This window comes from Benincasa hispida, chromosome 2, assembly GCF_009727055.1.
Source record: "Benincasa hispida cultivar B227 chromosome 2, ASM972705v1, whole genome shotgun sequence".
Lineage (NCBI taxonomy): Eukaryota > Viridiplantae > Streptophyta > Magnoliopsida > Cucurbitales > Cucurbitaceae > Benincasa > Benincasa hispida.
In genome coordinates, this window is record NC_052350.1 from 14745512 (window position 1) to 14770829 (window position 25318).

The 25318-nt window shown below is 32.7% G+C and overlaps 1 protein-coding gene and 1 long non-coding RNA gene across 4 annotated transcripts; one reads left to right on the forward strand and one right to left on the reverse strand.

Annotated features, from left to right (window-relative positions):
- Positions 1–222: 222 nt before the first annotated feature.
- LOC120071712 lies at positions 223–2321 on the forward strand. The gene is made up of 2 exons (XR_005480316.1): positions 223–2099; positions 2177–2321. It is a non-coding gene; the product is annotated as an uncharacterized LOC120071712 (long non-coding RNA).
- A 2710-nt stretch (positions 2322–5031) lies between these two features.
- LOC120071164 (U3 small nucleolar RNA-associated protein 25) lies at positions 5032–23655 on the reverse strand. 3 transcript variants are annotated; one of them, XM_039023271.1, is made up of 25 exons: positions 23436–23654; positions 21689–21747; positions 21465–21576; positions 19348–19478; positions 17797–17959; positions 16666–16810; positions 16415–16541; positions 14007–14107; positions 13792–13917; positions 13372–13452; positions 12061–12254; positions 11565–11637; positions 10695–10754; positions 10567–10605; positions 10391–10479; positions 9831–9895; positions 8780–8826; positions 7779–7838; positions 7503–7574; positions 7374–7403; positions 7145–7239; positions 6932–7037; positions 5800–5862; positions 5633–5704; positions 5032–5467 (listed from the first exon to the last, which is right to left on the reverse strand). In XM_039023271.1, exons 2-25 carry the CDS (start codon positions 21714–21716, stop codon positions 5393–5395), a joined length of 2154 nt encoding a protein of 717 aa, XP_038879199.1. In that variant the 5' UTR covers positions 21717–21747; positions 23436–23654; the 3' UTR covers positions 5032–5392. The 3 variants fall into 3 exon arrangements, 2 of the variants coding, with proteins under 2 accessions (XP_038879199.1, XP_038879198.1); XM_039023270.1 differs by having other exon boundaries at positions 21689–21794; XR_005480168.1 differs by lacking the exons at positions 5032–5467; positions 5633–5704; positions 5800–5862 and having other exon boundaries at positions 6992–7037; positions 7374–7417; positions 21689–21794; positions 23436–23655.
- Between the last annotated feature and the right edge of the window lie 1663 nt (positions 23656–25318).

Sequence of the window (25318 nt, forward strand, 5' to 3'; positions counted from 1 at the left end):
CTACAATTACATTGTATTTGTAGTTTCATCAATAATAACTATGAACCAGACAAGGGCAAATCAGGAATTTAGAAATTTGTGGTCATGTGCATGTCACGTGAATTACCATAAATCTTATCTTGGGTGATTTTGCCATTTTTCAAAACAAAACCTTAAATTTTGTCATACGCTCTAATTCCCCTAGAAATTAACGGGTTGTTGGGTGGGTTGGAGTTGGATTAGGTAGGCTTAAAAAGCCCACCCCGTGTTTGATGGACGCTCAAATTAAAACGGTGGGTTTTAAACCCCTGTTTCACTCCCCATTTGTAGCGTTTTAATTACTCTACCCCCTCTCTTCCCTCACACTTTTTCATTACTCACCTCTCTCTTTTCTCATCTTCTCCTTTCTTTCGTCGTTCTTCTTTGGTTCGTTTGCATGTCTATTTTTTTTTTCTTTTTGTTTCTTTGTATGTTTATTCCTCTTAGATTTCTTTGGTTTCTTCTCAGATTTGGTAGATATGAACGCTTTTCTAGTAGATCTAAAGATATTTCGGTAGATCTAACCATTTTCTTGGTAGATCTAACTATTTTTTTAGTATACATGAACGATTTTATATAGATCTAGTTTTTTTTGTTTAGATTTGTGTGTTGTCCTCTTGATTTCCTTATGTCATATTCTTCCTTGCATGTTTTATTTTTTCGATTACTATTGGCTTTGTACTTCGTTTGATTTCTGACTATTCTGATATAGCTTACATGTTTGTGACTACCTAGGATTTACTCCTATAATTTGTTCTTCAGCTCTCACAATTAGCTTCCACTTTTGTTTCCACGAACTCGAATGGGTTATATTTTCTTTATCCATTTATATTGTATTTAATTCGTCTCTGTTCTTCCTTCCATATCTATTCTATTTCCTATTCCATACTTTTTTTATCCAGATTTTCTCTTGTCGCTTCAATATTAAATCACGTGCCCTCCCCTTGCCCTTTTTCTTATGCTTTTCCATCGAAATGGGATGGCAAGTGGATCCGTGGTAAGGGATGCTAACCGTGTTATTAGAGCTTGGTAGGGGTCAATCTGCCCCAACAAAAGGTCTATTTTCTTTTCTTTTCTTTTTTCTAAGGGTCAATGATGATTTGTTCTAAAAACCAACAGTCTCATATTAGGGTATGATTTCTGTTTTAATTCTATTACCTTTCATGATTTCTGTTTTAATTTTATTGCCTTTTCATTTTTAGATTACAAAAAGGCATACATCTCTGGTTTTCCTTATTTTTTGAATGATTTTTTTTTTATTTCCTTTCAATCTGTTTTTCCTTATCTTTTGAGTATAAATTCTGCTTTAATTTTATTTCCTTTCAATTTTTTTTCTATTCTAACTCTGTTGAAGGATTTTTTTTTTCTTCGTTCCATTGAATTTGTTTTCAGTATTGAAATAATTTAATTGTACATTTAAATTTGACTTCAATTTTAGAAGTGTTGAAACTGTTTATTTTCTTTGCTTGGAATTGGATTTGTTCCAATGAAATAACTTCTTGAAATCATGAGGCCTTCTCATATGTATTATTATGTCCTTTCATGTGTTAGATATTATGTTGTATTTATGTCCATTTCTAGCCCAACCACTAGTATTGACCTGACCATTACTTAATTTATTTATTTCTGAGTTGACTGTTTTTATTATGGGTTTACCTGAATTTATTGAAGTTAGGTGCACTAACTGTACCTAACTTTCCTCACCAATCATATTTATTGTATCCTCTACTTATACCAATCTCTCCCTGAGACTTCTCCACAGACTTCTTTGATAAAGTATGTTGATACGTCCCTGATCCTTCCTTTTTATTTCAATTTTCTTTTAAACCGATAAACATTCTCATATGTGTTGTCTGACGGTTGCAACTTGCAATATACTTTGTTTCCATATACTTTGTTTCCTTCTTCCACCTCTAATTTCAACGTATTCCGTTCATATAAGATATGCATCCTCCTTTCTTTATAATCAAAGTAAGATATGTCACTAACATTTTTATGTTTTTGTTAGGCCTTGAACCGATTATTTTGTCCCCCTAGTTGTGGACCGACTCGACCTTCATTCACTCTGAACATAAACAAAGGTATGATCTCGTATATTTTATTACTACTTCAATCGTATGCACTATGGTCTAACTACACTTCTTTTTCTTCCGTGTAGAGCCCAAACTAATCGAACATACCTTTCGTAACTAGTTTAAGGTTCGTGAGTTTTTACATTCGGAATGATCTTTGTTATTGTCTATTCTTTGTTGTACTTGTTGGAGACTATTTAGTTGTAATGTATTATGGTTACTTATTTTTAACTTGTATGTTGAACATTTTCCTACATTTTCTCCCTTGTGAGAATATTGGATTTCTTTTTTATCCTCTTTTTCTTCAAGAAGACTATTATAATAAAAAGTTATTAGGAAAAATATTATTTTATAATATTAAAATCTGGGTTGTATCAATTTAAATTTTGAATTATCAAATGAATGAATTTAAATCCTAAGTTTTCTCAAAAGTATATTAACTTACATCTTCCATTATGTTTGATTTGGATAAACACAGGGTCAAACTTATAATTTTGTAAATTAAATTCCTACATTTTCACAAACGAATCAATTTAAACTTACTTTGAAAATTGTTTGTGCATCAATTATAATTGTCCATTTTATTAATCTATAAATAATTATATGTTTTGCATGATATTTTTAAAATAGAAAAATTATTTCAAATAGTAAAACTGTTGAAAATATTTATAAGATATAGAAAAATTTTAGAACTATCAATAATAAACGCGGATAAACATCGATAGATTTCTATCATTGATAGTTCTAAAATTTTGTTATATATTGTAAATATATTTAAAAAGAACCCTTTAAAATAAGTCTAAAGGAGTACTAATTAATATACTTACGAGAAGTTCAAAATTTCAGTTGATACAATTATTATTTTACAGTTTAAATTTATACAAATATTAAAATGTATAAATTGAAAATTTTTCCAAGTTATTTATTATTAACCCGTTGTATTTACTTTAAAAACATGCTAACAAAAGAAGAATAATAACTAAATTTAGGATAAAATGATTTTTAGTTTGATGTTTTTACTATATCATATTCAAAGTTAATAGGTTTCTATTGATGTTTTTATTTATCTTTTTTAAGTTTTAGTTAAGATTTTAAAACTACACATATGAAATAATTCAAACAATATAGATTGAAACTTTGAAAATAAAGAAAACATAGCAATAAAAAGAAAATTTTAAATAAACTACTGTATTTATTTTAAAAACGTGCTAACAAAAGGAGAATAATAATAACTAAATTTAGGATAAATTGATTTTTAGTTTGATGTTTTTATTGATACCATATTCAAAGTTATTAGGTTTTTATTGATGTTTTTATTTATCCTTTTTAAGTTTTAATTTAAGTTTTAACTAAATTTTTAAAACTACACACATGAAATAATTCAAAAAATATAAATTGAAACTTTGAAAATAAAGAAGATATAGTAATAAAATGAAAAAGTTCTTAAAATAAACTTTGAAAATTAACTATACATATGAAAGTGTTTGGCCAAATTTCTTATTTTTTGGGTGTGAGATGACAAGGGCTTTCCTAGAAATAATTTTAGGTACTTTTGTATTTTTCTTTACATTTTTTGTCCACTATATAACTGTTTCAAAAAATTTAACCATCAAATATTGACTAAAACCAATTATCCAAATTATTTTATAATATGAAAGTAGTGTTTTGTTTTAATATGCATATATTACATTTCAAGTTGATATTTATTATATTAATTACATAGAGTTGTTCTAAGTAAGGTTAAGTAAGGTTAAGTAAGTCTCGAAACTATCATTACAAACCAACTTTAAATTATGCTTAAATTGTATACTATTATAATAAATTTTAGACAATCCCAAAAACAGACCTTTCGTTTGTCCACCAAAAGACAAACGACTATGATACTGCACACACCTACTTGCTCAGACGCACTCGACTGGCCACTTAATATTTTAACCCGAAAACACATATTTTGTGAATTTGTTTTTTGAAATTGTCACATGTGATCGTTTAATAGAAATTTTGTGATGTTCAAAATAATATAACTATACTACACTCACATTCTCACCATCATTATGAAATGGAGGGTAGTTATTCCCTATACAATTTCAGTTCCACATATACGATCCATATTATATAGACATAAACTGTTAAGTTATCCAGTTATTCAACGTTTATGTGTACAACATGTGAAATAATAATGTCAAGTTAGCAAGATTCAATATACATATATACAATATACCAATTCATTAGTAATTAAGCATCAATATGACATGTATTTTAGTGATGTATTTTACAGATTGAAGAGAATTAAAATTATTACAATCTTTGAAAAGAATACATTGAAAATAATCTACCGTGTTTTACAAATTGAGATAAAAAAAAATGAAATTGTTCCATTTATGCCATAAAAGATTTGAGAAAATAGGTATATAATTAAAGATTAATCAACAATAGCAAAGCAAAGCAAAAAATAAAAGAAAAGAAAACACAAAAAAGAAATATCATTTAAAAAAACTGTATCAGATACTTCAACTCAACTCAATCTTACACTCAAACACAGACTTTCAAACTTAACTCAATTCAATTCTACACACCAAACACAGACAACCGACTCAACTCAACTCTACACAACAAACATAGACAATTTAACTCTCCAGATAATTTAACTCTTTAGATAATAATTATCAATTCAACTCAATCCTCTACTTTTATCACGCACCAAACGCTCCCTAAGAAGTAACTTTACATTTTTTTAAAGACTTCCCAGAGAAGAATTAAAACAAAAACAAAAGGCAAAAGGCAAATAGATATCAAACGTACCCTTAGCTACTGGCCACACTACAAGATTTTTTAAGTATGGTATTTTTATTGGTTCATCTATAGCATTTCATATATAGCCCAACTGTTGAGCTACTACTAAAAATAAACGGAAAAAGATGAAAATCTCAACGTACTTAAATTGAAAAAGAATTGCTCGAACTCTAAATATTACTTACTTCTAAACATTAGTTGTTACAGAATATGATTCAGTTTATTGTGGAATCATAATGTTTGAAAATTTGAAGCTACATAAAAATTCGTTTCTTCCTCAACTTTGACAATAAACATAAAAAAATCTCAAATACATATACTACATAAAAATAACAATCAGAAATTATGAAAAAAAAATCACTTAATTGGAGGGCCAAAGAATAAACAGAACTGACTCTTCACCGCAAAGAGATTTTGAAATTAAGGAACATAGCATTCTTTCATTTTATAGAGATCGTCACATGGTTGTTCCTATCCTTCAGCAAGCTTGATGGCAGCTAAATTGGACTTCAGCAAAATATAAAGACTTTTTTCTCTGATGTTGCCATCCTTTTTGCTGTTACAGTTCCAACTATTCTCTCCAGCTAACATAATATAGACAACAAGTACAACAGAACAAGTTGTAAATATGAGCATTAGCACAATTAATTATAACACCTATCATCTCATCAGAGGTTCGAATCTGCACCCCATTTTTGAAATAGAAAAGATAGTAAAAGAGTACAACGGTACAGCACAGCAACACTTACCCGGAGCTGATCAAAAGGAGAAAATAGAACCCTACATGTCATGTTCTGGGATTCATCAAGCATATTTACAATCTGAAGAATTGGGGTGAGGATGTCATAATGAACTCAAAGATATGGTGGAACATAACATTATAATAACTAGTTCAGTAGACCATCATTGTATTTACCTCGGGGTAAAACTCTTTCCTCTCTGGAAGGGAATACATTATTAAGTTTTGTATGCCACGAATCTACGACCAAGAGGAAATAGCATGGTCAATGATAACAATTTGTATACTATTACCGAGGAGCAAAAGTAATGGAAACTACTAAAATCGATGACTAAATATTACTTACTTCTAAAATCAATGACTAATGAAACAAATACAATCAGGAAAAATATAAAACACAATTCTCCATAAAATTTGGTGTTTTCTGAGCAAACATAAACAGAACTAAAGCAATCTCTCCTTTAAATACCATTCAGCTATGAGATGTTGGGGCAAAACTTTTAATGAATTTAGTTTCTATTGACCCTTCCTAAGAAATTATTTGAACTGCTCAAAACAACTTCATTGTCGGCATCCCTTTAAATTTAAAGTTCAATTATCATGGTCTAATACAAGTTAAGGTTGTGATTAAAAAATTTCAAGTGGAGTGGATTTAGAGGATGTATGGGAGATGATTAAAATTTTAGGTAATTCTTAAAGTTTTTTTTTTGAAAAGGATACGGCCTTTATTAATCATTAAGATTTAGTACAAGAGATGTGTACTTGGAAAAAAAAGGCAAATACAAATAACCAAGAAAGAAAACATAGGATCAGCAGGCGCACCCGGGCATCTCAACTAGGTTGACACCCCCATAGCACCCTCATCACATCCAACAAAATTGATGAGCCCTTAAAGGCTAGCAAAAGGTTAATACTAATGAGAAAAGACAAGGAAAAGCTTCACAAACAGAAGCTGCAAAGAACTAAAAATACAGCAAGGAAATTAAAACGGTCGAGAATACTTAAAGTAATCTTTGAAGAGTCTTCATTTTCTTCTAATTATAATTGTATAGGATCACAGCCAACAAGAGGAACCTTTTTCAACCAAGTAGTTTCGAGTGGCTAGATATCTAATCTCCTAGTCTTTCTTTTCTTTTCTTAAACAGTTGGTCTTTCCTTTATATTCTTTCATTCTGGTAAATGGACGTTAGTTCTTAACGTTCCACACAAAATGGATACACATGCAAATAATTCTCAGTGGCAGATAACAAATATACAATAATGCAGTCAAAATTGAGCTCTTGAGAAATGTACACAGCCCTAAAATAACCTTATATCTGTGATAAAAATGAGCTCTCTCTGTGTATAATATGATCTTCCGCTTTCCCTCAAAAAACCAATTTCGCGCTCGTGATATATCACTTTGCTTTGTATACCTAAAGAATAAAACTAGATCATTATGCATGACAACAGTGAAGAAAAAATTTAAAACTAATTTAAAAAATTATGCATCAATTTAGAAGTAAAACGATTGGCTTCTTACTCCCCAAGGAGACAGAATGAAGCGTTCTGCGCCTTCAAAAAGTTCCGAACTCGGACAAACTCAAAGTAAGAACTAATGAATAGCATGACTCCACCCTGAAGTGCCAAATTCCAGGGTAAGATAAGGCAAAAAAAGTAAATAAAATAAGTATAGATAAGGCTTCGACAATCTCGCAAGTAGACTTATCTCAACATCTAAGATAACATCATTAGTAGTAAAATATTGTTACCTGACTAGATTCGTTTATCTTTGGAAACACCTGAAGAAGAAACCCTTTAAATCATCATATCAATATTCAATAATAAAGATATTTAATCTCGTTTCTGCTAAGTTTTTCCCAAAAATACAAGAAACTAACCTTCTTAGAAAAGTATTCAAGACGAGCATCATCAACATCAGCTATAGAGTCTGCATCAAATCTTTCGTACACCTGAATCAAATGTATACACACAAGAAAAGTACCTAAGATGAACCTTCATGAACATCAACTTACAAGAGGTTTGGCTACATGTTAAAATTTTAAAAGTGCTTTAAACAACTTTAAGGTGCTTTTGTAAGAAGCCGCTCAATATTATTCAAAACAACTGCTACAAGAGGAACAATAAAAAGAGAAGGGACAATAGAGTAGACAAACCTGCCGCACTTGGAGCACAACTTTTGGAAGGATGCCTTTGTATTCACATAACAACCTCACCTACCAAATGTCACATTGAACATTGAGGATATATAGTAAATGGAGATAAATCGAATCAAAGTCACAGAGAATCAGTAAAACAAAAGATCTCGACTCGCCTTAAGAGATTAATGGCCATCTCCATTTAATAGTAGGGAAATTATTTTAAAAAATAATATTGATAGACACGGATAGTAGTCTATTACTGTCTATCGCGATCTATCACAGATAGACCGTGATATTTTGCTATTATTTGTAAATATTTTGGTTCATTTTCCTCTATTTGAAAACAGCCCTTAATAGTATGTAATAGGTCCAAAAAAAATAAAAATAAATAAAAAGGCCAAATTTTTGGTGATTCTCTGAAGCCAGGCCAAGTTACAAGGTAGGAGAGAAGAAAATGAGAAAGATAGATATCTGTGACATGATAGAAAAGGAGATTATCATTTACTGTTTCTATTATCATATCTTGTACAATTTTCAATTCTACTCCAATGCCTAAAGGATGCCTGGCCATTGATTTAATCAAAATAACTATTTAAGAAAATGTGTATATTCAATGGGAAGAATAAAATTAATGAAAATGAAAAGATGCTTATAAGAACAACAGGTCAAACTCAACTGGCATGCTTAACCAATGTGCAGAGATTCATAAAGTAGGAAAGAAAGGAATTCCAAAAAAGAATGAAAAATAAAATAAAAATTAAAGAGTCCAAGTATAAATAGGCCAATGGGGTGATATGAATTTTCTGACATGCACAAGCATCATATTCTCAGCAAAATTTTAAAATGCAATTCAAATATAGCATGAAAAGAGCATTTGACTCCTCAAATTGGTCTGTATTATTCTTGTCTCACACTCAAAAAACTATCCATGGAATCAAATAAGAATTAAGACAACGATTAGAGAGAGAAAATGAAATTTCTCCACTACAATAATGTAACAAAGGAAGGAGATGCACCTTTCCTTCGAAGTTGTTGCAGTAGCGATTGAAAAACCCATTTATATCTGGCAAAAAATGGGTATGGAAAAAGTTAAAATACTTCATAGGAATCATGAGGAGTATGATAAAAGAATTGATGCTGTATGAATACTTTATTCATAAAAGATCTGAACATCAGAAAACTAATTAATTTTCCTTAGAATAAACCAATAATTTATAAAAAGGGAAAAATCTAAAACACCATTCTGGATAATTGCACAGCACGACGTGGTGTGTTATGCAATTGTATTTGCAGATAGTATTACTTGATCCAATACATTTATTTTTGTTTCTTAAATTCCCTTTTATTCATTACTTATTTGTGTTACTATTTTATTCTTACCTATCATCTTTTGCGGCTTTGCCAAATTTGTAATTTCTACTTCTGATATGTTACCTAAAAATCTCAATTAATTGATGCACAACTGTTAAAACTAAACAAAATGAGATTTTTTAAGACCATTATTATTCTTATTAGCATAGATACCTAGATAAAATAGGGTAAATTTTTCAAGTGTTCATATTATGTGTTCGAACACTTTCCCTGCTCACAATTGTCCATGATGTAAACAAACTTATTATTATTAGAAGACTAATCACCATGATTCACACCCAATATTGTTGTTGATGACTCCAAACTTTTCTTTCTCAAAAGACATCCTTATGGGAGGATGAGTCACTCTGTGTTGCAATGATATTGCAAAAGAAATTACACCTTGTACGGTTAAAAAGAATTGTTTATACGTGATTCAACAATTTACATAGGAGAACCCTCTTGCTCAAGTGATATCAAATCAAAGACCCCACTTCTACAATTTTATCAAGCCAAGCCATATAGGTCTGCATTGGCCGAAAGCAATCATCAGTTTTCACATATATTAATGAAATTGAGTTTTGGACCCAACAAGAGAATACTCTCACTCACATGGCACTAAATCGAGTTAGAAAATTAAAAATCCAAAAGTTATTTGGAGATTCAAGAAATTGAGCTACACAGATTGGATTATATACAAACATATAGACACCTTACCAGGGTTTGAGTGGAAACCCAAAACTATCGACTGCCTATATAACCTTGCATATCCATCAAGATACCTACAATATGAAAGAGATTTTATACATTTAGATGATGGGATAAAATTTTCAGTCGTGTATACCTAATGAAATCAGGTAGAGTAAAATAATGTGATGGGTGGACAGGAAACCAGGAACCCTACCCAAGGAACCTTAAAACTACGAACAATTCCTAAACAATATACTTTACCATCTCAAAAGCATTGCATGTTAAATCATCAATAAACTCAAAAGCTTAAACAGATGGGTTAGAGTAAATTTAATTATATCAATACTCTAACATACACACTATAATAGACCATAGAAAAATAAAAATTTCAATTTTCAAATCAATCCACAAAGTTTATAAATGAAAATTGGAATGAAATGAAAATTGGAATGAAATGTAAATTGTGGAAAACAAGCTTACAAAAATAATAAAGAAAAGAGAAAAAAGATGAAAAGGTTATTGAGTGGAGTACAGTTAGTCCTAAGACAGGGAAATATATATCTGAACAAAGATAATCTGGAACATACCACTGCCTTATCCGCATCACATCAGTTCCATGCTGCTTCGAGGGTATCTTATTCATGTGTTCAATAACAGTATTCACATGGGACCAGTTCTAGTTTCATTAGAGAGAAAGCTCCAGGTTATTACGCAGCATAAAGCCTATAAACAAAGTTTCTAATTTAGTAGAAAAGCAAAGTACCTGCATTGCTATAATATCTGCATGATCAATGATTAGAACCTGTTCAATGAAGCACAATATTCATATAAGTCACATATACAGGAAAAGAGGAGCTACACTAGAATACACTTGTAGCACAGAAATAATACCTCAATGGAAGAAAGATAATCGACATCTTTCTCCTTGTTTTGCTCTATTTCGCCAAGTTTCTGACATAAAATGTTGTCATTGCATGTTGAATCAAAATATGCCAATGTACCAACCAGCAATAAATATCTATCAGAAATTAATTCTAGTGCTATTATAAAAATAAAAATAAAAACAAGTAAAAAGAGGGGTAAAGGGGGGGAGGGACACATAGGAATATCTGTACAAACAAACAAAAAGAAAAATGATCCTTGAGAAACAAAAAAAAAACAAAACAAATTTCTCGATTATAAAGTAGTTTAAAAATAAAATGTCTTGAACACTGAACAGGCCAATAGCGTCATTAATGCAGAAATAAGACAGTGGTAAATAAAATTTCAGCAGACACAAAACCACATTAAATCTCCAAAATCCTATTGAACCCTAAACTGTTTCCAGCTAAAATTCTTACAACAGTCTTGCAAGTTGCAATTGGATGATAAAGGATCCCTGACCCCTAAACATATTATCATACAACTAAGACAGTAATTATGTGCCTATGTTATACGGTTCCCCAGAAATTCAAGGGATTAAGGAAAGACACTTTCTTAGCTACAAGTAAATATATCAACCAATAATACTCAATGGCTCATTGACTTCTACATTACTGACAAAAGCATAATTGGTGGGGTCCATTTTCACTATAAATATTAGAAACTCAGCAGATTCTCGAAATATGAGCCAGAATATCATCATGGAGAACATTTGAAAAATTCATAACACTGCAGATAATCAGTTAATCAAAGTACGCGAATATTGCCTCAGATATAGTGGAAATATAAATTTACGGGGTAAAGAAAGGATTCTTAAAGTTGACGAAGAAAATAACTCACTGTTATCAGACCAAGGGGAGAAGCAACAATGATATCCGATGAATAGAAATCACTGAACAACTTAATGCTCTTCCTACAAAAAAGAAAAATTGGTACGAATAAGTCAAAAAATATATTTATTTTGATTGGATGAAAAATATATATCAATAAACAAATTTACTTATTTTTAATTATTTAAGTAATTAATTAATTTAAATTTTATATATATAAAAAAATTAATTATTAAGAGGGAAAAAATAAAATAAAAACCCACAACAAAAAGCATTACAATTATTTTTTTGGAAACCCCTATAATTTAGCCGCAAGCAAAAACAAAAAAGAAAAATTAAAATGATAAACATATAATCAATTGTTGAGAAGAGAGAGTAAAAAGCCTATAGCACTTTCAGATCATATGTAAAAATAAACATTTCATGAAACTACCATATTAGACGGTCATGAGACTTCCTGCCAAAAAAATGAATTTGAATAGAACTATAGTGCATGTGTAATTCACCTGGTGAACTTGATACCGATCATAAAGAGATCCTCATTATTCCCACCAAAGAGTGCTTGAAAGTCAGAAGGTTTTGAAGATTTTTGAGAGCTGGAACTCTGGTCATTAAGAGATAATTCAACCATATCTTCGTTCTTCCCAACATCTCCATTTCCAAAATCTTTGTATAGACGGTCAAGATGCTCCACTGTAACCTAAAAATCAAAGGCAAAAGGTTAAAGATGGAGCTACGTATCTTGGCTATGGTTGAACATCCAGTTGTTTCCTTCAACTTTGTGGTGTTCCTCATTGCTAGACATGCAGTGTGTCACAATCGCACACTCGCAAGGGTCTCAAGACAATCCTGCGGCACTTGTTCTCACCCTCAAACAAGTCGGCCGATCCAAATCCGAATAGTCGATGGCACAATGGACGTATCTCACAACCTCCACCCCGTTCTTGAGAAAATGTTTTAGAAAACGGGTTTTAGAGGAAAAGGTTTTCGCAAACATTTGAAAGCATGCTTAAGCAAAGAAGATTAGTCTTACAGCTAGAAAGCAATAAGCAACAACGCGAATTTATAGCATACAACTCACTGGTATGAGGATATGATGATTAGTCTTACCCCCATATAGTGCATTCCGAACAAAAACATATCCGTCACCCTTGCATATGGAAATGGGCGAGCGGTCACACACTAAGAAAAGTATATAAAAGCAAACTACCTAGCAAAAGAAAATACATAGGATGAAAGCATAGTAAAAAGAGGTAGAGGCGAACATGCGGCCATGGGCAATACGCCCTGAACAAGCATGACCGTGACAGTGCATGCAACGTGTGTTGCCGGTTTATTCTGACAAGTGCATTTGCATGTGTTCATAATCCTATTAACATGTGTTCAAATTCATACAAGTGCACATGAATGGGAAGGGAGGAAAAAAAAAAAAAAAAGAACACCATTTGATAATAGGTGAATGAAATGAAGAGATACTACAAAAGGCATATTTTCCTACCCCCACCACATGTCCAATATGATTCAAATGATATAAACAGTTTTTTCTGCATACATATATGATTATTGTCAACTAATACAGCAATCTTGACATAGATTAAATCTGAGGACAACCCAAGTAGATGCCTTCAAAGTCAGTAACATATTAAGTTCCGGAAAATAACCTAGCACATATGTCCTACAAAATTTACACTAAGGTACCAACTGAGATCATGTGAGCATGGAATATAGTAGCAGTGTGCTAAAAATGCACGGGAAAGCTAGTTCTTCAAGTTATATAGTTCATCACAAACATTATCCTTCCGTAAAAAGAAATGTACCTTGTTTGCTGATGGGGTAAGATGCAAAAGCCTTTTAATTACACGAAGTGCAATGCTTGCAAGGGGCAATAAAATCAGAACCTGAAGCAAATCGTTGCAACAAAGAATTTAACTTTTTTTTGTCTGACAAAACAAACAAAACTCTTGAGTTAATTACAAGCCAAAGCATAAATCTCCCCATTAAACGTTCAGCAAACATGCCCCATGAGCTAATCACAATGGGTAAGCATAAATGTAATTTGAAAGTTAACAAATCTAAATAATATAAAAAATTGGAACAAAAATAGATAAAACTGCCTCCAGGTCCTAACAAAAAATTCATGAAATAAGGGGGTCAAAAACAACTAGTTGTAGTGTGACATTCAAAGCCTTTTCAGTATGGCGAATAAAAATATTATGAAAAGCGGCCACTGTTACAACCTTTGGACGAGTAAATCCATGATCAAGAAATTTCTCTCCACTAAGAATCTCAGCACAGTCTTGATGCTTGGCTACTTTAGAATCATTCTTCATGATGAGGTCTCTAGTTTTGAAAACATGATTCAACTGCAAAACATATTTTTCCTGTGATCATTCACCAGAACAAACAAGTATTCTAAATGAAGTTCCATAAGGAGATAGAGGCATGCACATACGGAATGCATAATATATGAATCCACGATCCTCGAGTCCTCTTCAAGACCTTTCAAATAAAAGGGTTTCTTGTTGCAGTACAGTATATCCCGGTAGCTGTTGCCTAAAAGAAAATTATAAGGATAAGCAAAGTGTATCCACGCAAGCATGCACATACACAAACAAACAATTACGAGAACGAAATCCACAAATACAAATATTTCACCACTCTTGACAGCCAAACTTACTGCTTTTAGCAATCCAGCAAAATCAATACCACCATAGATGAATTTGCACCAGAGACCAAATCTCACTAGGATCCCTCTAAATGCCTCTAAAACTTTAATATTTCTCTCGCCCCACAAGTCCCATAACATCACACACACTCCTACAAGCCATAGAACGACCCTTCTCCCAAAGAGGCAAATAGAAGAGGAACTCTCCGATCATATCTTTGACGTCCCTCTGAAGAGCTAACGAAATGCCAAACACCTAAAAGAAATGAACTCAAACAGATCTTGCAAGCTCACAATCCCAAAGAAGGCAATCCATGTCTTCCTTTGCCTTCCAACGGAGAAAACAGCAAACAGCCCAACTAACAAGGGCAACTTTCTCAAGTGTTGATCCAAGGTGTTCACACGATCGAGTAAAACTTCCCAGGTAAGAACTTAATCTTCTTTAGTGCAGTTTTGTGGCCTTGGTTTTTTGTATCTCATATTTTTTTATTCTTTTTATTCTTTTTCCTCAATGAAAGCTATTCTTTCTATATATGTACACATAATAGCTTAATAAGAAACCACTCTTCTTTCTAAGGAGCAGATAGAGGAAGTACTCCTTAATCATATCTTTGGCTTGTTTGGGTATACAATCCCTATTACGCACCACAACAACCCTAAATACCCTAAAAAACCAAATCCACGAGGAATAAGAAAACTGGCAACCCCATAAGAGATGGCTAAGATCCTACTCCTGCATATGACAAAAGACACCCCACTACAGACACATGAAAAAATGCCAGAAGATACAATCCTCGGTGTCACTTTGACATGTAAAACCTGCCTAGCAAAGAAACTTGGGAACATTCACCTTTCAAAGAGAGGAAAAAACAGAGGCAACTGAACGGGAGAAAGGGAACAAAGAATGTGGAAATCGAAGTGACAAGAAAATCCTTCAAACAGTATGGTTTTGTAGTAAAAAAACGCCATGTAAACAATAAAGAGCCTAATAGATTAAGTCAATATAACTATTCCAACTCTTTTATGGGTTGGATAGGATCCTTGGTGTTCACTCTACCGCATAAGACTTGCCAAGCAAAGAACTTCACTTTCTTAGGAATTTCTACCTTCCAAAGAGAGGAAAAAACTAGAGCTCCCTCATAGGGAGAAAGGGAACAACAAATGCGGAAAAAATAGTGACACGATAATCCTTCAAACGAGTTGCCTAGTGGTAGATAACAAGGGTCATGTAAATTATAAAAAGTAGAAAGTTAAGTAAATATCACTACTCAACTTTTTTTTTGGCTTGCCTACTTAAGGGTCATGTAAATAATAAAGGGTTTAGAGAGAATGGGTTAATGCCATGGTGGTTACCTACCTAGGGTTCAATACCCTATGACTAGGAGTTACCTTGACAACCACATGTAGTAGGTGTTGTTCCATGAAAATAGTTGAGGTGGTGTAAGCTAGCCCAATTACTCACATATATCAAATATATATATAACTTCTCAACTTATTAGCAGCAAGCACTCTCCACAAGTCGGCTAAACATCACAACAACTAATGCAAAGCTTGAAACTTCCAGCATCATAATTTCATGCAGCAGTTTTTTCTCTCTGACGAGGACATGTTTATATGAAAAGATTGAGTTAGAGAGAAACATGATTGTAGGTTGGAAAAGGAGAATCCTTTTGAGATAACAATTTTGCAAAGATCCAACTAGTTACACAACGTTAAGAATTGGTCCTCGGATGAGTTGATCATATCAAGGGATTATAAATGTAGGTCTCTACACTATAGGGAAAGAACCACAGATTGGAAAGACAACAAAGAAGCTAACGTCTCTGCCTTTTGACTAGAATACTAAGAAATACTGTACATCAATTGTGATTTCAGAGAAGGCAGGCTCTCAACTCCAACTGAGACTTTTTGTGTACGATCAATGCTTACTCCTGCATCATACCTATGTTTCTTTTCCTATTCCATCCATCCATTTGGAGTCTAACGTAAAAAACTCATTTTAACCTATACTTACAAATATGTTTATGGGAAGAAATGAATTAGAATATGTTAGTGAAATATTCATTTCTTATCCCACAAAAGAAACCTTTCGCCAGGAGAGAACCTGAAAGCTTGTGACAGTATGCGGCAATATATCTAAAAACCATGTGTATGCATAACCATATAAGCATATATATACCCCAAAAAGAACTCACAAAAGGAAAAGAAAGATCTTTGTCTCGACGAATGGAAGTCAGTGCCTCCAGATGTCTTGTACATATCCAACCAGTGCTCATATAACCTTAGCTTAAGATCATAATTACTAGATTTAACGTCGAGTTCCTGAAACATAAAGAATAAAAATATTTAACATTAAACAATCATAAGAACTCGAGAATTTTCTTCTCAAAAGGGGGGGATCACAAAAATAAATCAAATTGCAAAAACTCTATAGATATTAAAATACCTCTAAAAAGCACTCTCCGGTACCTGACCACTTGCAGTTTGACATTCCTACTGCAGGAACCGCCCATGTATATTTCCATTTCATTTTGAGGAAATTCTCAACCTCTTCTTTAGATAACTTGTGCTCCATGTGTTTGTTAAAAGAACTGCATAAATGGCATATAAAAAAATAGATCTTATGACTATGATCCCTACAGCCACAGGGTTTACTTAATTCTTAGTTTTCTTTTTAAGAAACAATTTTTCTTTTAACAAGAATTAAAACTTTTCACAAGAAAACAATTATAATAATAATCATACGGGATTGAAAGGCCACAACCATGCTCTTCCACTCCAACCAACATCCTTTCAGTTACCGTACGTCCATACTAAACTCTCCTATCAAAAACACCCACCGAAAATTGTCCTCATCTAGTCGCCAAAACTTAAAAATCGAACCCAGCACCCATTAGTTGAGTTGGGATAATTAGTCTTATCAAACTGGTTTGGGTAAAACAAGAACAACTTGAAATCATTAATTAACAAAATATTGCATTCTACTGGTGGTAAAGTATTGAAGTACATATTTCCCATTTCTTTTAGGAAACAGAAAATATATTCATATAGCAAAGCTGGGAGATGAGTTATACATCCCCAAAAAAGCCACGGACTATAAAACGAAAATATATTCATATTGGGAAGCCAAATGATCTCCACGTGTTTGACTTTTCCCGTCACAAAATTTAATGAAAATTCAACTTAGAACTTTTAAATATTAAAATAAATAGTTTACATATTAAATTTTATACATCAAAACAGGCATATAAGCTCACAAAGTGTTAGTGATTTACTATCTTTCAAGTGCTTTCTAAATAAACAACTAAACCAACTCAACCAGATAGAGACTATAATCTAACTAGAGTCATTGAGGGTCAAAGCACCACCTCACCCAATCAACGAACACCCTGAATTTAGAATTAGTAAAATCCAAATAATACAGTTTAATAACCAAACAAGCAATTATAATCACTGACTTCATAGTTCCAATTAAAGAAAGGGAACAATGGATATTTGAAGAGACTTTTATTACATGAGATTAGATTTCAAAAATAAGGACACCATTTAGCTGATGCACCAAAAATTATGGACTAACCTAGTTCTCTCTGATGTAGAAGGGTCACCGTGAGAACCAACTTCAAGTTCATTCTCCTTATCAATGTCGGAGCTATCAGAGTCATCATCAATTTCAACGTTTGGCACTGGCTCATACATAGTGTTCCCGAAAGATGGACTTCTACGAAACCCCTCATCAGTCACTACAATATTGAGAGTTCATGTAAATGAAAATAAAAACAACAATTTGATATGGGATGAATCGAAAACATAATATAAAAAATAAAGTCAGGTTATGTCAGTTTTATACAGAAAAGATTATAGAAACAATGCTCAAATGCTACGGGAAAAAAACAGTGAGAACTAATTCAAAATACTTTTTACAACTCAATTTTGTTTTTTTCATAGAACCACTTTCTAAGAAGAATGAAATATTACAAAACTAGGCTAGACATAAGCAGAGGTTTAAGCACACAACAGAGGCACCAAAAGAAAACTAGAGGAAGAAGCTCCAACTATTGAGAATTTCAAGTGTTCTGACACATAAAAGTAGATCTTTTTTAGGGTCATATTTTCAATTTTGAATATTCTTAAGCAACATGCATCCTTCAATGAAATGTTGAATGACATTCTAGTGGCAAAAGACTAAAAGCATAATGCTCAAACTTCCCATAACAAAATTGTATGTAAACCCTAGTAAAGTAGATTGTGCTTCACAACTAATTTTAAGGTCTATCCACAACAACGGGCCAAAACCTCAATATTCCAAAAACGACCAAGAAAGAAGTGGTGAAACATGAGAAGAATTTCCAAAATCTGTAATTTCGGACAATGGGCACCGTGTTTTCATGGTTTAACATACTAAAGGGGCTCCTAGCAAAGCACATAATAGGGATAGGTCGATGAGAGGTCATGGTCAGAACTCAATTTTCCCCATATTTTTTTATTTGGTGGTAGAAAAACAATGAGAAAAAATCGTTTTTTTTTATTGCCATTTACCAACAAGTCCAAAAAATACATAAACTGGAACCATCAAGGTTGTATAAAACAGCATTACTGCTAAATATAGTCTAATAATCTTAGCCATGAATGTATATACACGTAACGAGAAGAAAAATTTAGGGTGTGTTTGGGGCAAGGATTATCCTAAGACTATAATAACCACCTCTTGCTATAGTAAATATTATTTTCTATTCTCCAACCAGCTACAGTCAACATTATCTTAAAACTCTTATTTGCTATAGTATTTACTATTTGCTATAGTGTTACTATTTTACATTCATTATTTTTTTATTCTTCGTTACAGTGTTTACTATTTCCTTCTCAAACTAAAATAGTTTACACTTCAAACACATACTATTATAATTCAAACTAAAATAATCTACACCCCAAACACAAACTATTATAACCCAACTATAATAACTTATGATTATAATAACCAACTCCTTGCCCCATACATTTAAAACCAATAATGAAACACGTCATAACAAAGGATTATTCTGATTACAAGTTCTAAAACCAAGCCAAATTATTAAAAATCAAAAAAGGTATTGAAAGATAGCAATGCATGAGATGCCCACATAACTCTTACCTCCTCCTCCTCCTCCTTCTTCTTCTTCTTCTTCTTCTTCTTCTTCTTCCTCCTCCTCTAATGCACTAGAAGATTCAGAACAGTCATCCTCATCATCCTCTGTGTCACTTTTTCCTTCTTCTTGTCTTTGTCTAGGGAAAGACATGGACAAGGCAATGCATAAAAGAGTAAGTTCAAAAGGTAACTATAACTTAGGTGTATTAGCTACTTGCAGAAAGAAATAATAAAGAATATTTTTCTAGTTATGATTCCACGAGCTAACTAGTATAGAAGGAATTATTGTGTTGCCCAACTTGTATATTTAGCAAACATGTCACTCATGGTAATTTACAGACATAATATATTCTCCAATAAACGCAATTTTTGGGGAAAGAAATGAAACAGTGGCTAATTTGTGGAACCCACACATAGCTTCTTGGAACATATGGCCTAGAAGAAACATGAAGGACTGGGAGAGAGAGAAATGGGCTGGCCTTCTGAACACACTTGAGGCAATTACTCTTAATGGGTCCTCTGATGTGAGGAGTTCCAAACTGGAAATTCTGGAACCTTTACCTCGAGATCTCTCACTGCTGCTCTTCCATCTACAGGATTATTGGCTGTAAGGTCTTCCAATCCATTTGGGAAGGCTATTATTAAAAAATGTGAGGTTTTTTATTTGGGAATTGGGCAATTAAATACATTTGACAAGCTTCAAAGGCGTTCTCTTTGGATCTCCCACTTCCCCAGTTGCTGCATTCTTTGTAAAAGTGATAAGGAATCAAAAGATCACCTTTTTATTTCGTGTTAGCAAGCCACAATTTTATGGGATTTTATTATTGATGCGTTTGGTTGGAATCTGGTTTTCCCCCATGGACTTAGAGAGCTTCTTTGCATGGTTTTCACTGCTCATGGTTTCAAGCGTGCCGAGAAGATTCTTTGGTTGAATTTTATTTGGGCATTCTTTCGGTCCATTTGGTTGGAGCGTAGTTCTATTTTCAATGACAAAGAACAAAACCAACATTCCTTCCTCACATCTATTAGTTTCTTAGCACTTGATTGATGTAATTTGGTTCCCCCTTTATGTGATTACAGTCTTACTAGTCTTATGACCAATTGAAGAAGTTTTCTGTAATCCATTGGATAGGATCTCCAATCTTTTTGTATACTTCATCACAACAATGAAATTCTCATGTTTCCTACTAAATACACACACACACACACACACATCTATATCCTCCAATACATACTTAACCACTCAAACTACAAGTTTTTTAAAGAAGCATCAAATCTCAACATTAACTATGGCTAATCCAAGATAGCCGGGATCAATTTTTATATTTATTCTTTTGATGGCCTTGCTTCTAATTTTTTTAGCAAGATTGGTTTGTTTTATATGATAGAAACAACAACTTTCATTGAGAAAAATGAAAGAACACATGGGCATACCAAAAAAAAAAGAAAACAACAACAACAACAACTCAGCCCACAAAAAATGCACCTCTCCCAACAGGAAGGGACTCCAGCTATGCAAAATAATGTTTATAGAATAGTTACAAAAGGTCTTTAAAACCGAAGTCCACAAAAGGTCCAGATTGGTTATTGGTCCAACTCTTAGTGGAAGCTTTCTCTAAATGGCAAGCATCATGATAGAAACATGGACAGTTCAATAATAAATCATGCTTATTAATGGCATGTAACCCCAACAAATGGAAATACTATTGATTTCATATTTGTGACAAATTAAATGATAAAGCTATCAAGCACAATTGGACAAACTAAAGCTCGTAAATACTCTCCATGCTTTTTTCATATAAGAAACTTCAAAAGATTTATTGAAAAGGGAAAACAACTGTGTCATTCAGTTCTAAGGAAAAGGTAAAACAAGATCCTAAGGGTCCAAGGTAGAGAGAACCCATGCTTGGGAAACTACTTGATAAGCGGTCTTCCAATTATTTGATAGGTCATTTACAAAAGAATTTAGAAAGCAAGGAAATCAGAAGTTATATTTTATACAAAGCAACAAAAATAATCAAACTTTAAATATTCTTGAAAATTGGAAAAAAAAACCACATACAACAGAATTCACATTTTTTATAATAATAATTCATAATCAAGATCCAGTTAAAGAATACTACCTTTTCACACATGAAGCAGCAACATCCTTATTACATGATCGTAATTGCATTAACAAATTTTCATAGTTAGATTGCTCCGTGAAAACTTCAAGTTCCTCGGCCTCGCTGACTCCTACAAAGAAATAGTCATTTCAGAACTGTATTTCATTATGAACCAGCTAAGCAATCAAGCCATAGTCCCAACAAAAGAAGAAAGAGAGAAAATGAAAATCAAGAATCCTCACCTCGTTTACGAACTAATTGCTTCACCATTGGAATATTGTTGAATACTTCTATGGAAAAACTGAAAAGATGCCCGGCTTCTATGTTCAAGTCATGTTCCAATGTTATCTTGAGACATATAAACAGAAATGTGGTCATATAAGTTATAACTCAAAGCTGACCTTCTTTTATGACACACTGTTTTGGACAATTGTACCTGTTTAATCTCTAAAATTTTAATTGTGTTCCATAACCTTTAATTACAATTCAATCCCTATCATTCATATTTTGACTAAATAATGACATAGCAGGTTTGTTGGATAAATATTGGTTGATTTGGCACCAAGTAGCAAACAAAATGGATAACAAAGCGCGCAGCATCCTTCTGGTGTGGGATTGTAATTATATCAAAGAGAAGATGACTAGCGTGGTAAAGTTGTGGAATTATATTTCCCTCTATCTGGTGCTCTCTTTCTAGCTTTTTTTGTAATTTCAATTTTGTACATATGATGGTTGATTGGGAGTCTTATCTATAGCCCTTTGGCCTTTTGGGGATATCTCATCTCCCCTTTTCCATCTCTGACTCATTCAATATAGTATTTGTTTTGTATCATAGAAAAAACAACAACAACAAACAAACAAACAAACCACATAGCTTCATAAAATAAAGTTTATGCTCTACAGGGGAGATTTGATACATTGCTTTCAGAAAAAGAATATATGTTGCAAACATCATTTACATCACCGTCAATCTACCACATCGTGTCGAATCAATCAACTCTTATTCAATACTAACAAACACGTCATGTCATCATTAAATTAACAATATAAGAACTATGATTTCTATATGATCACAAATCAAAGTTCAAAGACATGACCGAAACTTCTTGAAGTTTACGGGCTAAATAGACACAACCATCAAAGTTGATGCATTATATTCATTATTTAACCTTCAGTCTATGATCAACATTCAACAATTGGTGAAACCTACTCTGCTATCCCCAAACCCAATTTCAAACTCTTAACCTAGAGAGGTCCACCGAGTAGTTCTAGTAAAAATATTGATTTGAAAAATAATAAGATGTTTCAATGCCCTATGTTCACTGGGACGCAGAACCCAGAAAATACAACTCAATTTCAATAGTCTACCACCGAAGACTTTCAAACACTCCTCTATAAAAACGCATACTCATACAAATACAATAGAGCAACATTAGTCGAGGCCTACATGCAGCAAAGAGATAGCAATTGCAAACAACTTTTCCCATTGTCTTAAATGGGTGCATGAAATACAGAGCATATAGATGGGTCTTGTTTCAACCAAAAAAATGTATACTATATACTCAATGTCTTCTCCCAACTAAATATGGTTCAAGTTGTTCGGCTATCAAAATAACGACAACAAGCTTGGAATTAAAAGAGAATTGGATGACTGATTCTCTAATAATAAAGAATAAGGGAGATGCTGGAAAATCCATGGTAGCAGAAACAAGAAACTTTTAAGTCGAGACCAAAGAGATAAAGAGATGATCAAAGCCTCAATTGATAAACATAAGCAACAAACACAAGTCTAAATGGAACATCCAAACACTAATCACGTCCCAGTTTGCCGCGAGGCTGTTTATTCTTCTTTTTCTTTTTCTTATCTCTGTTCGCATTCGTCTACTTTATTCAAAAAAAAAATCAAACAACTCCTCTATTCTTTCATCAGGAACTTCCTAGTTTGGGTTTTTCGTGAGATGAAAATCATAATGGAAAATGGGAGAATACCAGTAACAACAATAGAGTAGAAAAAGCAGTGCCAGCCCACTAAGAAGGAGGGTCCGGCCGCACGAGCAGAAGAAATACGATGGCGGCGGCGGCGGCGACACTGAGCTGTGGAGAGGGGGACGAGCAGGCGTGAAGAAGAAGAAGAATAAGTGGCGCGTGGGGCACGTGAGGGTGAGAGGAAAACGAGGTTTTTAGGGTTTTGGTCTCTTTTATTTATCTGAATTTTTTCCTCAAAATATATGTTTTTTATTTTTATTTTATTTTATTTTGTAAACGTGGCCTTAAAGATAAAAAGAACGCTAGAGTTTTTAATTACGGATAAACTTTCTATTTTGTAGTTTCTGTTCATTTTAGAGTTTTTTTTTCCTTTTTGTACGGATGATCATTGATGTCCTTGTGATTAATGATTCGATTCCATAAATTTATGGAATCTAATCTAATTTTATATTTATGTCAAAGCAGATCGTGGAGATGATCATTAATCATGAAGATACTCGTAAAAATGTCATCCATACAAAAGTCAGATGGGTTATTAATCATAAAGGTGCTTGTAAAATGTCATCCATACAAAAATCGTTTCTCCTTTTTTTATCATTTGCAGTCTCTTTCATTTATCGTTTTTGGTTTCTTGCACTTAATCGATGTCAAAATTTTTTGGTAATTTTAAAATAACAGATTTGTAGGGGCCTTTCGATATTAATAAAAAGGCCCAAATTGTTTACGATGAATAGCAAAATTCAAAAAGAATCCAAAACTGATGGAAGAAAGCCCAACCCAAAGAGTGAAATACCAAAACTATCCCAGCCCATACAAAAAATCGTGACCCGCTAACGATTAATTGGATTATCCAAATCCGCCCGATACTCACGTCCGTCTTCCACGTCTTCTTCTTGCAACGACAACCGATCTCTATCTATCGCCTTCTACCTCGTTGCTTATTTTTTTCTCTCATCGTTGTTGCTTTCGATTTTTTTTATCTATCCTTCTTCCTCTTCCTCTTGAATCTAATTTTGCCTCATCTTCATCTTCTTCTCCCATTGTTGCTTTCGATTTTTCAAGGTTACAATCAATCATCATATCCTCAAAGGTTATAATCATTCTCTTTTCTTCTCATTTCATTGATTCTTCTATTTAATCATATTATTTAATGTTATTGAATCTAATTTTCTTTTAACTAGATGGTAAGCCAAAAAAAAAATAGTCAATATTGATGGAAGCAAAGGAAAATGAAAGAAAATAATGAAAGTTGAATCATCAATAATCAGAGCAAAAACAAACAAATCTGAAGAGAATAAGAAGGTAAACTATCAATAGAACTTTAACATCAATACATACTTGTTGTGATTGTGTCAACTATCTATCTTAGAAACTTTAGCAAAAAATTTAACATCAGTCCATCTATTATTGATAAATTTGAGTTAAGATAGATAAATATAGAGTTCTATCTCTGTTTATCTCAGATGGACAGTGACAGAGTGTTAGATAGACAATGATAAGCTTCATTGGTTAACACCAATATATGTTTCTATCGTTTCTATATGGTTTGCACTATATATTTGTTTAGTTGAGTGGATTTATTATTGATGACTTTGAATTGAGATAAATGAGATGTGATAGATAGTGATAGAGCACTAGACGGTGATAGACTTCAATGGTAAACACTAATATATATTTCTATCATTTCTATATGGTTTGCACTCTATATATATTTGTTTGGTTGAGTGAATCTATTATTGATAATTTTGAATTGAGATGGACAGTGATAAATTGCTATCTCTGTCTACTTTAGATAGATAGTGATAGAGTTCTATCACTATCTAAGATATCTCTATCTTTCTATAAAATTTTATCATTGTGTTTATGAGATAGACCATGATAGACTT